Source organism: Primulina tabacum, chromosome 7 (assembly GCF_025594145.1).
Source record: "Primulina tabacum isolate GXHZ01 chromosome 7, ASM2559414v2, whole genome shotgun sequence".
Classification (NCBI taxonomy): Eukaryota; Viridiplantae; Streptophyta; class Magnoliopsida; order Lamiales; family Gesneriaceae; genus Primulina; species Primulina tabacum.
Window position 1 is genome coordinate 7594010 of NC_134556.1, and position 14313 is coordinate 7608322.

Genomic DNA, 14313 nt, shown 5'->3' on the forward strand with positions numbered 1-14313 from the left:
ATAATGTGGCTAATAAACTCAAGATGTTACACCACCCAACAGGCAAGTCTTTTAAGATAGTACCCCTCTTAGATTTAAAACCTAACATTAGAGTGGGCCGTAGCGGACGTCGGCTTCTCGAGGGATTGACAATTTTAAAATTGTCTTACATCGATATATAAAACTAATAAAGAATAGCTTCTTAACTCAATTGGTTACATCATCCAAAAGGTAAGGATGTAACATTGTCGATCTTTTGAGAAGCCGACGTCTGTGGCAGCCTACTCTAGACACCTTTCACTCATCTTTAGTATCCAGTGCATGCATCACACACCTTAATCCAACTTATAATTTTTTTTATTGGCATGGATCCGATGGAAGCCTTTTCTAGGTCATCCCTTCCGCTATGCCGATTCACAACAAGAGCACCAATATTAGGTTATAAACTCAATAGATGTACTATTCCAAAAGACTTGTCTATTAGGTGGTGCAATCTCCCGAGTTTATAAGCTATCTCAATGTGGGACAATTGTAATATTTTCAATCTCTTGAGAAGCTGACATCCGCGGTGACCCACTCTGAACGGCTTTCACCCACTTTTCAGTATTCAGTACATGGATCATACACCTTAATGCAGCTTATAATTTTTTTATTATTCGCAGTGATTCGATGATTGTATGAAGTTTTATTGTATGAAACTCTATCCGTGATTGTGCTCTACAATTTAAATGAAACACAACAAAGCATCGATTCAGATTGAAGCGTGAGAAAAAAAAATTACTATTGCAAAAGCCTGAAAAAACATTCCGCCTTTTAATCAACATATTATTAAATTATTTTAAACTAGTAAAAACATGAAAAAATTCAATTTTTTAAAAATAAAATTTTAAATTTTTTTATAAAATTTAAAATATATTTAATAATATAATTTTTTTTAAAAAAAATACTAAATGCATGAAATAAATTTTGTCGTGAACTTTCTTTTCTTTGTGATTAAGTGATGATATTGACGCTTGATCAAAAAACCATCGACAAAAGTTTTACTTTATACAGAGACTCGTATATTTGATAACTTAGAAATTTATGTATTTATTCTTAAAATTTTATGTTTATATATTATTTAATTTATCGATTTTGATATAATTAAAATTATAAAAAAAAACTAAAAATATTTATTTATATTTAATCTCATTCTAAATTCGCTCAAACTCATAAAACTTGAAACTTATGGTAACGTTTAGTCACATTTTCGCAACGTTGATATGAGTAAGAATGCTTCCCCTCCCTTATATTAAAATAATAATAAAATAAAATGTATGGTACACTATAGGGCAAGGCGTTTTGTAGTCGGTACTTACAACCCGACCTGACCGGGTCGATAAGTTTACAAAAAAATTGGGGTCGACTATCTGCCCAAACCCGAAAAATAAATCTCGGGTTGGTATCGGGTAGTAACTTATTGGTTTGTTGTTGATGAACTTCCTTTCAAATCAAGAGAGGCACTAAGTTATTGGTTTATTGTTGATGAACTTCTTTTCAAAACAGTTGAGAACAAAGGATTTAGACACTTCACGTCAATTGCATGTCCAATGTTTGCAATTCCATCTCGATGGACAACAACTAATGATGTTTATAAGATGTTCATGAATGAAAAGTGCAGTTAATGTCTTTTATGAAACAACATTGTCCAAAAATTTGTATAACCACATATACGTGGACAGTCAGTACAAAAAGTGAATTAAATGTGTCTAACTGCTCATTTCATTGATGATTAATGGACTTTACAAAAGAAAATTTTGAATTTTTTTCTGATTTCTGGACATAAGAGTGATTATGTCGGTAAAGCAGTTGAAAAATGTTTACTTGATTGGAGATTGATAAAATCTTTACCATCACGGTTGATAATGCATCATCAAATGATAGTGCAATAACATATTTGCAAAAAAAGTTTGACAATTGGAAACAAATATCTTAGGAGAGAAATATTTACACATGTGATGTATTGCACATATTGTCAACCTTATTGTGTAGGATGGTTTGAAAAGGAAAGTCAAACATTTGGCTATCTCTCGAATTAGAGGAGCAGTGAGGTATGTCTGAAACTCACCAGCAAGGTATAAAAGATTTTGTGATTGTGTTGAGATCGAAAAACTAGATACAAAGAGATTGTCTAGCCTTGATGTACCTACAAGATGGAACTCTACATATATAATGTTAAATTCAGCAGTATCTCTGAAAATAGCATTTGATTCATATGCCGATGTGGCACTTCAAACCTCGCAACGTAATCATACAATATGTGATGTTATATGTATAAAAAATTTCTTTTCAATAATATAATGCATATAAGACAAAATAGTGCAATCATCACGCTATCTACATAAGTGTATCAGAAACAGTATAATAAATACACACATGTAACTCAAACACAACGATGAACTATACTGTCTCTATCCATTATAAACTACAAGACTTCTTTGACTAGACACACCTAGTCCTTCACCTCTATCATGTCTCGGCACTAGTCATGTAACTTGTCCAACAGAAACACCCCCTAAAGGGTGAGCATACACGCACATCATCGAAATACATAACAGTTATATTAAATACAACATAAAATATAACCGAAATGATAACAGAAATACCTCATTTGATGTTTCTGGACAACCAGCCATCAACAACCTCAACAACTGTTAGAGAAGGTGTCTGTCGAGCCAAGTGTTGGCCGAGGGTTCACACTGAAACTCTATGTATAAACAATCTTTATTTTAATAATATTTGAAATTATTGTTTTGGCACATCTTTATCTATATACACATGTTTGTTGCATAGATAACGTCCTTCAATATACAAATAGTAGAAATAATATGAGATGCTCATATGATGAGTATCATGAAATTCATATTAGGACTACTGTATATTCTAAACAGTTCCTAGTCGATTCAGCCGCCGCTAAAAACAACAAAGGCCGCTCGAGTTTGAGACTAGTATCTGCGATGTAAGTACCATGTTTCATTGGTTTGTAACATTGTGATGTCCGAGCATGCAGATAGGTGCTCCTTGCAGAGTGAACTGAAGAACCCTCCATAAAGGACTTTCCAAGTGGTTCTCACTTATCGAGTGAAAACGTCCTAGTTTATGGTTGTACACCATTAGCCCTTATGACCCGGAACAACATTGAGACTCTATATGCTAGCATTGTACTTTGACTTGTTTACGGACTCATATGGGGTCATTAGGTGGCAAGGTTGGGTGTTTTTTCGAAACATATAGGAGTCCATGCATTGTAGTTGGGGATTCACCGCTTACCTTCGGGTATGGATATCCTATGTGATCTCATGTGTAGGTAGTTTGAAATCTCTGATCAGAGTGTTGGTGGTAATTAAGAAACGGTTTCTTATATTACACCATCGATGCAACTACGACATGACACATAGTATCGATTCTTTGGTAGCTCTCGTATACCAATAGTTGTCAAATCGGTCGGAATATATGATTTGAAGGGACCGTATTATACGCTAACCATAATGGAATGGTTATTGCAGGCACTATCATTTGATATCTAGGGAATCATGTAAGCGATGATGCTAGGCGTTTTAACATGATTGGTTGAGCACTATCAGACTTGATTTATGACGTTCTTATTATCAAGGAGATGATAAATAAGAATGGAACAACTGGGGTATGCTCATATAAGGACATGTTTAGTCCCGAATCACATAGAGATGTGAACCCACTACTAGTTGTATCAATGAACAATTGAGGGTCACACAAGTGCTAACTTTCTAGATCCCGTTGAGAAGTAAAAATAGTTCAATGTGTTGAACGACTTATAAAAGAATTTATAAGCGCAAAGAAAAATAGAAGTATGACTTCTGTAAGAGAATTATAGGGAATGTAACTTTTAATTTATGAAAATATTCCTAAATTAAAATTTGGTTCAAATAAATAATGTATTTGAAATTATGATTTTCATAACATTGTTATGGACTAAATTAAACTAACTCAAGTGTTGAATTAATTAAACACTAGTGGACCTAGTAAAGTCCAAATAATATATTAATTCAAGTGTTGAATTAATTAAATAATATTGTGTCTTGAAGTGCTCAATGAGAAATAATTATTCACTAGTGGGTTTGAGTAAATTCAAGTAAAGTTTTAATTGATCTCAAATGTGTTTAAGTTATTTAAATAAAAGTCAATGGGTTTTGTAAATGTTACAAGCCCAAATAATATGCATGGGGAGGTGAAGAGTTATGAGACAACTTTTTCAATAAATAAGGCATGTGTCTCACATTCACTTTAACTTTTTCAAACACCAAGAAAACTCACTCTTCTCTCCCTCCCCCTTGTGATAGCCAAAATTTTCATCTCTTTCTCTCTGTTTTCGCTTCTTCAATTGTTGATGAATACATACTCTTCTCAAAGAAAAATGCTCTAATTTTTCTAGTGCAAAATTAGAGTGGATCTACCTTGAAGGAAGGAGTCCATTTGAGCAAGGAGTGGTGTTGGAAGCTTGTAGATTGTCTACCTTCAGAGCTAAGTTGTTTACAACTTAGTTGGAGCCAAAACATCAATCGTTGTGATTGATAGATATATTTCTAAACACACTATGAATGTCATTTTTGTGTTTGGTATTTGCTACACACATGACAATGGGGTGCTCAGTTTTCTTGTCAAACATGATTTTTGAAAATTCCATTGCGCATCCGGGCACCGTAACCAATCCCATTCAACATCACACTGCAACAATAACATCGACGATACGTCGCACCCCTACTCCAGTGACAACAATATCGTTGAACGAACACAACATCATTGATACGTCGCACCTCTACTCTGGCGACAGTAATATCGTCGATCGAACAATAACATCAACGATACGTCGCACCCCTACTCCGGCGACAACAATATCGTCGATCGAACAATAACATCAACGATACGTCGCACCCCTACTCCAGCAACAGCAAATATCGTTGCACGAACAACGTCAATCATACGTCTCCCAACAACGACATCTAACATCATCAACAATAATAAACAACAACAAATATAATATCAAATCACCCCGATTCCAGTGATTTACCATCGTTCAACACAATAGTATTTATCAATACTAAACAATAACAACATATGCTCGTACGTCAACACGTACCTGATAATCGAGTATATTATCAAATATGTCTACTTCTTTGATCCTGAGGCTGTGATGTATCTAAATAATTCAACAATAATTATCAGATCGTTGTCACCGTATCAACACAGTCATAACAGCCTCAATATATAATATCAAATAGCCCAACAACAATTAATTCAGCAAAATATAAAACTCGATTATAAATTCTTAACGTTCATCAATTTAATATTCTGGTGTATTTAATTCACAATAATACTATCAAATACATCATAATCAATTAACTTCAAATAATAGGCTATTTTTCAACAATCCGTTAAACTACAAAAAATTTATATCAACATGTAGCCTACACTTCGTAGACTCCGAATATATAATCAGGATTAATAACAACTGACAACAACTCACCAATTTCAATTCAACGATTAAAATCACCTAATTATAATAAATTGGGAATAATTCAAAATAACACCACTATAATCTTCTCTACTTCGTTAAAATCATACGCAATTCAACAATCTTAAGTTCATGTATTATTTAACAATTTATCGAATTTATTCCAAAAATCGACAAATTTCTATCATCACCAAAACTATAAAATATATACCTCAAATCAAAGACAATCGTGTCAACGATTCTAGAACTGGAGTCGATTCGTTAATTGGATAAATCGATAAGTCGCAAGATCGAAAATAAATTTAAAACATATTTTCTCTCATCTGCTCTGTCGTTTGTTTCTATCCTCTGTTCATTTGAATAGGTGACTCAAATCAATTTTTTTTAAAATATTATATTAATATAATATAATATAATATAATATAATATAATATATAATATTTAACATTTTAACATCGGTATATCCCATTTGGACCACTCAAACGATCAAATTTTTCAAAACTCAAACATGAAACTTCTATATTTTTGAGTGTTCTACGTTATATCCAATTTCACATCATTTGAACTTCATATGTCCAAGATATGTCATATTTAATTATTTAAAAATCGTTAATTATTTAGTAATCTCACATTACTAAATTAACAAATTGTGATATTTACTTCAGACATTACATTTTCTTTCTTATGTGAATAATCTCTTGAAACAGCCATATGATGGGATTCCGTCGGAATACAATGGGAAAGGGGCTAGTTTATTGTTGAAGTTTCTTGGACACTTCTACAAGCTTACTTGGGTAATTTCCGACTCTTTATATGCACTTCGAACACCATATTTATGAAATAAGTGTTGTTGACATGCTTTTGAAACAGTGGTTAATAAGCGATGATTTTGAATACGTGAAATGTCAAGAAAATGAAGGATAAGTTTGACAAACATTGGGGTCTCGATTGAAAAAATAAACATGATGTTGTATCATTGCAGTGATTCTTGATCCTCGTCATAATTGGAATTTGTTGAGTTTTCATTTGATACAATGTATAATGAAATTACAAAGAGCGCGATGATGAAGGAAAAAACGAAGAGTGGAATGCAAGAAATTCTTTACGATTATAAAGTGAGATATCGAATCTAGGAAGTCCGGTACCTTTTGCATTAAGTTCTACATCATTTTCAAAAGATTCTCAATCTGATAATTCAATGACTTTCTCGAACGTACTTGAAAAATGAGTTTAGAAAATACAAAGTAGATGGGAAAAAAGAAAACGTGAAGTCAGGAATTGGAGAAATATCGAGATAAGGATCTGAGGATTACGATAAAATTTTGATATCCTCAAATGGTGGAAAGTCAATTCTTCCAGATTTCTTATTCTTTCTTGATTGACATGTTAAATCTTTGCAATTCATGACTGTGGTCGTGTTTTGGGTGCTTTTAGAAGTTCGTTGTCTCTTAGAATAGTTCTAGCTTTCATATATGCCCAAGATTGGCTAAGGCTGGATTCAAAACCTATATGCATGGAGGAAGATTTGACTAAATCGAAATACTTGAGAAAGACATTTTTTTTACTTTTGACTTCTATATTCCATCTTAGTGATTATTTTTTATCTCTAATGATAATTTCTTTGGTTTTTTTATGTGCATAGATTTAACAAATCAGGGAAGGATTCAACCTATCGATATATAAATTATGCAAAATATAAACAATCTATTATTGTAAGTTTTTAAAGTTTAAATTAATTATATTTCTCTTAGAAAACTCGTAGAATTATAACATTTCATGTACTTTGATTTGATTTTGAGTATTTGAGTAACTCTTGAATTGGAAGTTGCTTTACCTTGGGTGTTGGAAGATGCTTTACCTCTTGTTTTATTTTATTTTTGATGTTTTTACTTTTGAAGATGATTGGTTAATATTTGATAGATTTTTTGTTTGTGATGAATTCAGTTGACTTTGCACTTGACTGGTTGCGTTTTATTTAAATCGGTGGTTTTTATCAGCTTATTATCTATAAAAATGATAGATTTTTTGTGTGTTGAATTACTGTTGTTTTGATTACAATGTATTTATTTTGATGGATGATTTTCCTAGAATTTATTGTTGTTGTATGTATATATTGATTAACATTATTATTATGTGAGATATTTTTTCATTGTGATGTTTTATGAAGATATGATAAAATTACTGTTTTCTTCGTGGGAGTTTGATAAGATATAATGAAATACATTGTTTTTTTCATGCTCGAGAGAAATAAAAAAGACATATTTTTGGACTTTAAAATTTCGGGGTATCGCCGTCGACTACCCGATGCTGCCCGAAATTTTGGGGCCACCCAAACCATCGGTTGTACAGATTTATTTCGGGTTATGTAGTAACTTTGTTACCCCACACTCGATCCGAATACTTGAACCGAAGAACCCGACCCGACACCACCCCTAGACTACACAACCAAAATCTCCTCGAATCTCTCTTATAAAACATTTTTTAAAAAATAATCCGACGGTCATATTTTATTGAGAAAAGATTTCAACCGTTAGATTTTGTTTTTATAAGTTTACTAATTTATTAGACTGAAGGACTCGTCGTTTTTTCCAGATTCTACAGTTTCTTTCATTTCCATTGAGCATCCGATACTAAATACACATCGAATCACCAGAACCCGCTCGGGGAATTGGGGAATTGGGAAACTGCGAAAAAGGTACTTTGATTTCTCTAATTTTCTGTAATTTTTCCCCTTTTGTCGTTTTAGGGTTTTCTTGTGTTACTGTTCACGCACACTTTCATGGTTTTGTGGTTTTCTGTCCGTTGGAACTATTGATTAGTATTGTATGGAATTCGATCTTTTGGGCTCTGTGTGGTATATCTTCGACATGTTATATATTTTTGGGATTATAAAGTTTTTAATCTTTGCTTTGAGTTTTCATAGTTGAATGCTGGGTTTTTGTACTGGAATTGTTTGATTGCTGTAAGCCTGTAGTTTTTGAGATGTTTTAGTGTAGGCGACTTAATGTGTTTTGGGGCATAAAATTATGCTTTACAAAAATTATATGTAAATTTTGAATCTTTTATTTGAAATGAGCTATTACTCATATGTGTGCTTAAATGTCCATATATTTACTTATGTCAGTTGTACATATCGATGATATCATTGTACATGCGCTAGGCAGCGCGCCAGCAGATGCATAGAATAAATTTTGGTGTCGTTAATTTTCTGTTTTGTGTTGAACTTCTTTTATCTGGATGAAGACCAGTGTCTTGAAATGCTAAATAATATTTTGAACTCACCATTAAGTTATATGCACTTTTTAAAATGGGATAAGTTAAATGTCTATTGTTATTGTTTTGTCATTTCCTTAATATGGGACATTAATCTGTTTAGCCAGGCTTAATTGATATATCTTACTACTAATGTTTTGAGCTATGATTCCTTGTTTTTGGAAAGAGTATTCATTTGAAAATTCAGAGGAGAGAAGGAAATTATGTCATGAATTGGTCGATCGCACTAAATATGGTATTTGTTGTTTGGGGCATACTTTTCTGCCCAGAATCTTTGCTATTATTTCCCTTCGAATTAATGTTGTTTAGCTTATACATCACTTAGTTGAGCAAAAAAAGTTTTACATCTTACACTTGTTTTTTTACGAAAACGGAAACCTTAATGCGTTTGATGTCAATTGATGTTCCAATTTTGGTTATTTATTTGCATCTGCAACGAACATGCAAATTGACTATGCTATGCATCACTTTGGATTTTAGGTCAACGTGAATGGATACAAAAACATCAAATGGAGACGTCGACATGTTACGATTAAACTATGGCCTCCTAGCCAGAATACACGCCAGAAGCTAGTTGAGCGAATGACAGATAATCTTTCGGCTCCAACCGTTTTCACCCGCAAGTATGGCAGTGTCAGTAAGGCCGAGGCTTCAAAATTTGCCAAACAAATTGAAGAATCTGCTTTTTCTAGTGCAAATCAACATTATGAACAGGAACCTGATGGTGATGGCAGTTCTGCTGTGCAGTGGTATGCCAGTGAATGTAGCAAGCTTTGTCTGGATGTTCTTAAAGGAGGATTCAAGATGGAGGAAAAAGAGAAGATGAGCTCGAAGGTTAGTCCTACTATCCGCGATACCTTTTTCGATATTTCGAAAGGTCAGCGAGCATTCATAGAGGAGGACGAGGCACAAACACTTTTGAGTCCCTTAAAAGATCCAGGAAATTTTTACACTAAAATATGTTTCAGCAATCGAAGCTTCGGTCTAGGTGCTGCCCATATTGCTGGTCCTATCTTATCAGCTATTAAGAACCAGTTGACAGACGTGGATCTGTCAGATTTTGTTGCTGGACGACCAGAGGCAGAAGCTCTGGATGTAATGACTATCTTTTCTGAAGGTCTGGAAGGCTCTCATTTGAAGTATCTGAATCTCTCAGACAATGCCTTGGGTGAGAAGGGAGTTCGGGCATTTAGTATGCTCTTGCAGTCTCAGACCGAATTGGAGGAACTATATCTGATGAATGATGGGATTTCAGAAGAAGCAGCACGAGCTGTTAGTGAATTGGTTCCTTCCACACAGAAGCTTAGAGTTCTTCATTTTCATAACAACATGACGGGAGATACAGGGGCGGTTTCGATATCAAAGATTCTGAGGCGATGTCCCCTGTTGGAGGATTTTCGCTGCTCATCTACCCGTGTCGGCTCTGAAGGTGGGATTGCATTGAGCGAAGCACTTTCAGGATGTACGAATTTGAAGAAACTTGATATTCGAGATAACATGTTTGGGGTCCAGGCTGGTATCAAGCTGAGTGAGGCTCTTGTCAAACATGAGTATCTTACCGAGATATATTTGAGCTACCTGAATCTTGAAGATGTTGGAGCAACTGCAATAGCTGATGCTCTAAAAGAGACTGCACCCTCACTCGAGGTCTTGGAGATGGCTGGGAATGATATAACAGCCGAAGCAGCTCCTAGTTTAGCTTCTTGTATTGCTAAAAATGGCTCTTATGAAGTTAAACTTGTCGGAAAACGATCTCAAGGATGATGGTGTGCTTCTCATAAGCAAAGTACTTGGAGTAGAGCATGATCAATTGAAAGAAGTCGACATGAGCCAGAACTCTCTTAGAAGGGCTGCATCTAGGACTTTGGCTCAGGCATTAGTTAATAAGCCCTCATTCAAGTTACTGAATATTAATGGAAACTTCATTTCTGATGAAGGGATTGATGAACTGAAGGGTATCTTTAAAGAAAATCCTGATAAACTTGGCCCGTTGGATGAAAATGATCCTGATGGAGAAGATTTTGACGATGAAGATTCTGGAGATGAAGAAGATGAAGGTGAGCAGGATGAGTTGGAAGTGAAACTCAAAAATCTTGACGTTAATAAAAAAGAGTGAAGAGCTTGACTATATATCCTTATGAAAACTTGTTGTCTTAGTTATATTAGCTTTGGTTGATGAAACTTTATTGTCATGATTCTAGCCTAGCTGAAGCTAATCGATCACCATCAGTAGTTTGCGATCGATGCAAAATTTTGGCTGTGATTCAGCTTGAGCTTAGATAGTACTGGCGCTGTCTATTTCTCAGATTGTAGACTAATTAATGACATATGCATGCAGACTTGTAGTTCTTGATAATTCATTTTGTGGTTTTTATGTTTTCTGTTTGTGCTTTTCCAATCATGTTTATTTTCCCTGTTCTAGATTTATCATTCCAAACCCATATTTCCAAGCGACAAACATGCCTAGCGCGTCCGAAAGAGTAAGTTCCAAGTAACAAAGAATCATAGCAGTATACCGCATCCGTTTCTAAATTGTGTAATACCGTAAATATTCAATCAGTCATGAGAAAGAAGTATATATAAGAGGTTAAATTACCTTTTAACATTTAAACAAAAACAATTATATAGATGAATAATGATGCTAAATTTGGGTATTTTCCGGAGTACTGGAGAATGCTGTTACATACTCAGGCTTACACGAAGGGTAAAGTGGTAACTAGATCATTGCTGCATCCACCAATCTAAGTTACCAAATTATTTCTATTGCTACAGATGTATGTTACTACATCTTCTAAGACTGACAATTATTATTAATCACATCAAGCTCGATCTCTTCCTCTTATATGCCGTCCATGTCAATCCATTCAACCCGACTTCCAAACCCTCATCTGCGCTGTTTATATGAGAACTTTCAACTTCATTCCTACTTCTTTGAGATGCCCAACCAAATGTATCTTCACTTCTCGTTTCACTCGCTGTGGAAACTGTCTCACTTTTCAAGTCCGGGGCCCTCTTCTCTTCCACAAGATTATCTCTAGAATTGTATTTGGGTAGTTCATTATTCAAGAACGATGCATTTTCTCGTACCCGCTTTGCAGAATGTATGGTTACATCATCCCCATTCTCCACAGTTTTCATCCACTGTAAATCGGTAACTGTGTCATCACGAATTACCTCCTTTCTCCGCCTCTTACCAGTGACAGCAACTTCATGCATAGATCCTTTTTCCCTGCCATCCTTCATATCAGGCACAGTGTATACCCAATCTGGAACCTCGTGATCTTCCATTAGACGAGATCTGTAATTCTCCTTTTGTCTTCTCTCTTCGTCCATTTTCTCAAACAACCAAAACTCCTCATCTGTACGGGCTGCCAGCCGATTGATTTCTCGTTCGCTTGGCACGTCTGTTCCAAGTGACCTAGAACCTTTGCGCATGATTTCCTCTAACATATCTCTCCTATCTTGGGCTGCATGAACAAGAAAGACCTTGCATTAACACTTGTCGACTAAGACATTAACTCAACAATGTTAACGGCAAATTGTTTGCTATGAAATAGAAATTTCAAAATAGAGGTCGTTTTAGTTATTACCCACCATAAATTTAAAAGTAATAACTGAACAACCGAGTATTGTATTCAAATTGTGGGAAAAAAGTTGAAACCCAGTTATAGATTCACATAAATTGCGAAACAGCAGTTATATCGACGATAAATTTAAAAGTAATAGTATTACTACCACTGAACTACCGAGTATTGGAATCAAATTGTAGAAAATAAGTTGAAACGTTCGTCAAATTGTTGCCTAAACAATTGTGTTTCCATACGAAGGGAACGATCCAAAAGGTTGAGGAAGTGAAAAACCTGTTGAAGTTGTATTGAACAACCCTGCCTGGATGACCTTTGCATCAATGCCCATTTTCTGCTTGGCTCTCTCTAAGATTACTTCTTCAATCGATCCAACACTGACAAGCACAAAAACTCTCACCTCTTTCTTCTGCCCAATACGATGAGCTCTATCCTCTGCCTGTTGATCCATTTGAGGGTTCCAATCACTGTCAAAAATAATCACCGTGTCTGCAGTCTGTAAATTCAGACCAAGTCCTCCAGCACGAGTGCTTAGAAGAATATGAAGTAAGGTGAGTCAGGGGCGTTGAATTGTTTCAATAATTTTCCCCGGTCTTCAGTTTTGGTATTGCCATCAAGTCTAAGAAATTGATAACCTTTTAACTCCAGATAATCTCCAAGTATGGTCATGAGCCGTGTCATTTGAGAGAAAAGGAGGACTCTGTGTCCAGCTCTCTGAAGTTTGGGGAGTAAGCGATCAAGAAGCTCAAACTTTCCCGATGCCCGAAAAATCTCTTCATTCCGCTGCAAATAATATTCACCCAGAAATAGGTATGGGTGGTTACAACATTTTCGAAGCTGCATTGTCAGGTTCTGCAGACTTTTGGACTTCCCACTTCCTGCAAATTCACATCATAATCAAAATAGGCTTAAATATTGCCCTGCTACAAGCATTTGCAGCATTAAGCTATTCAAAAGTGAGTGGCTTACCATTAGCGAGACCAACCCTCCCCATCTCTGTTACTTGCTGATAATAAACTTTTGCCATGCTGACATGTCACATTTTAGCATAACCTGAATTTTACTAGGAAGGTACTTTTCCACCTCATCTTTCTTCCTTCTCAAAATAAATGGCCTTATGACCTAGATCATTTTGCAAATACAAAGTTGTACTGGTTATCAGAAGGTTTCATATCAAGGAACGACAGATGAAAAAACTAATACTTACATGGTGCAAGCGGCGAATTACTAGCAATTGTTCCTCTTCTGTCAAGCTGACTTCACATTTGTCCGCAAAAGGAGCATTAAACCATTCCTCAAAGTTATTAACTGAATTAAAAATATTAGGAAGGAGAAAATTGAGCAGGGACCACAGTTCCTGCAAACTATTCTGGATAGGAGTGCCAGTCAAAAGAAGTCTCCGCCGAATTCGATATCTGCCAAATCAAAAACAATAATTAATAACTCATTTTCATCAAGTTTCATTTTTAATACTGATGCCATCACGTCAGCAGATGATAGTAAATAGCTATACAAGCCGATTAGCGATCTAATACCGCTGAGATAATATTAATGTATAACCTGCAAACTACAAGCTAACTAAATATCACTTTAAAAAAGGTAAAAATTCATTCAAGTCATATACAGGAGCTATGTACGCATTAAAATAGAATTTAAAGATTCACAAGAAAATGCAAATCAAGACAAAGATGCCAAAACAATTTAAGTTATTAAAGACCCATACCTTGAAACCAGAGTACGCGAAAGCACACAATCAAAATTTTTTAAACGATGTCCTTCATCAACAATCAGGTAGTACCAGTGTATTTTCTTGAGAAATGCCTTGTCTCTAATGATAAGATCATAATGGGTGATCAAAACATTGAACTTCCCTTCTCCTGAATACTCCTCTCTCATTGCCTTCCTTTCGTCAAGACGGCCATCATAAAGAACAGCAGAAATGCTGAA

General features: G+C 34.9%; 1 protein-coding gene and 1 pseudogene across 1 annotated transcript; one reads left to right on the plus strand and one right to left on the minus strand.

The window, feature by feature from the left end:
- The first annotated feature begins 9272 nt into the window (after nucleotides 1-9272).
- LOC142551093 (RAN GTPase-activating protein 2-like) lies at nucleotides 9273-11154 on the plus strand. The gene is given in 3 exon segments (XM_075660140.1): nucleotides 9273-9294; nucleotides 9297-10494; nucleotides 10496-11154. Coding segments are annotated over 3 exon segments (1623 nt in total). The 3' UTR covers nucleotides 10899-11154.
- A 191-nt stretch (nucleotides 11155-11345) lies between these two features.
- LOC142550535 (putative ATP-dependent DNA helicase CHR12) overlaps nucleotides 11346-14313 on the minus strand; it is a 6022-nt pseudogene continuing 3054 nt past the window's right edge.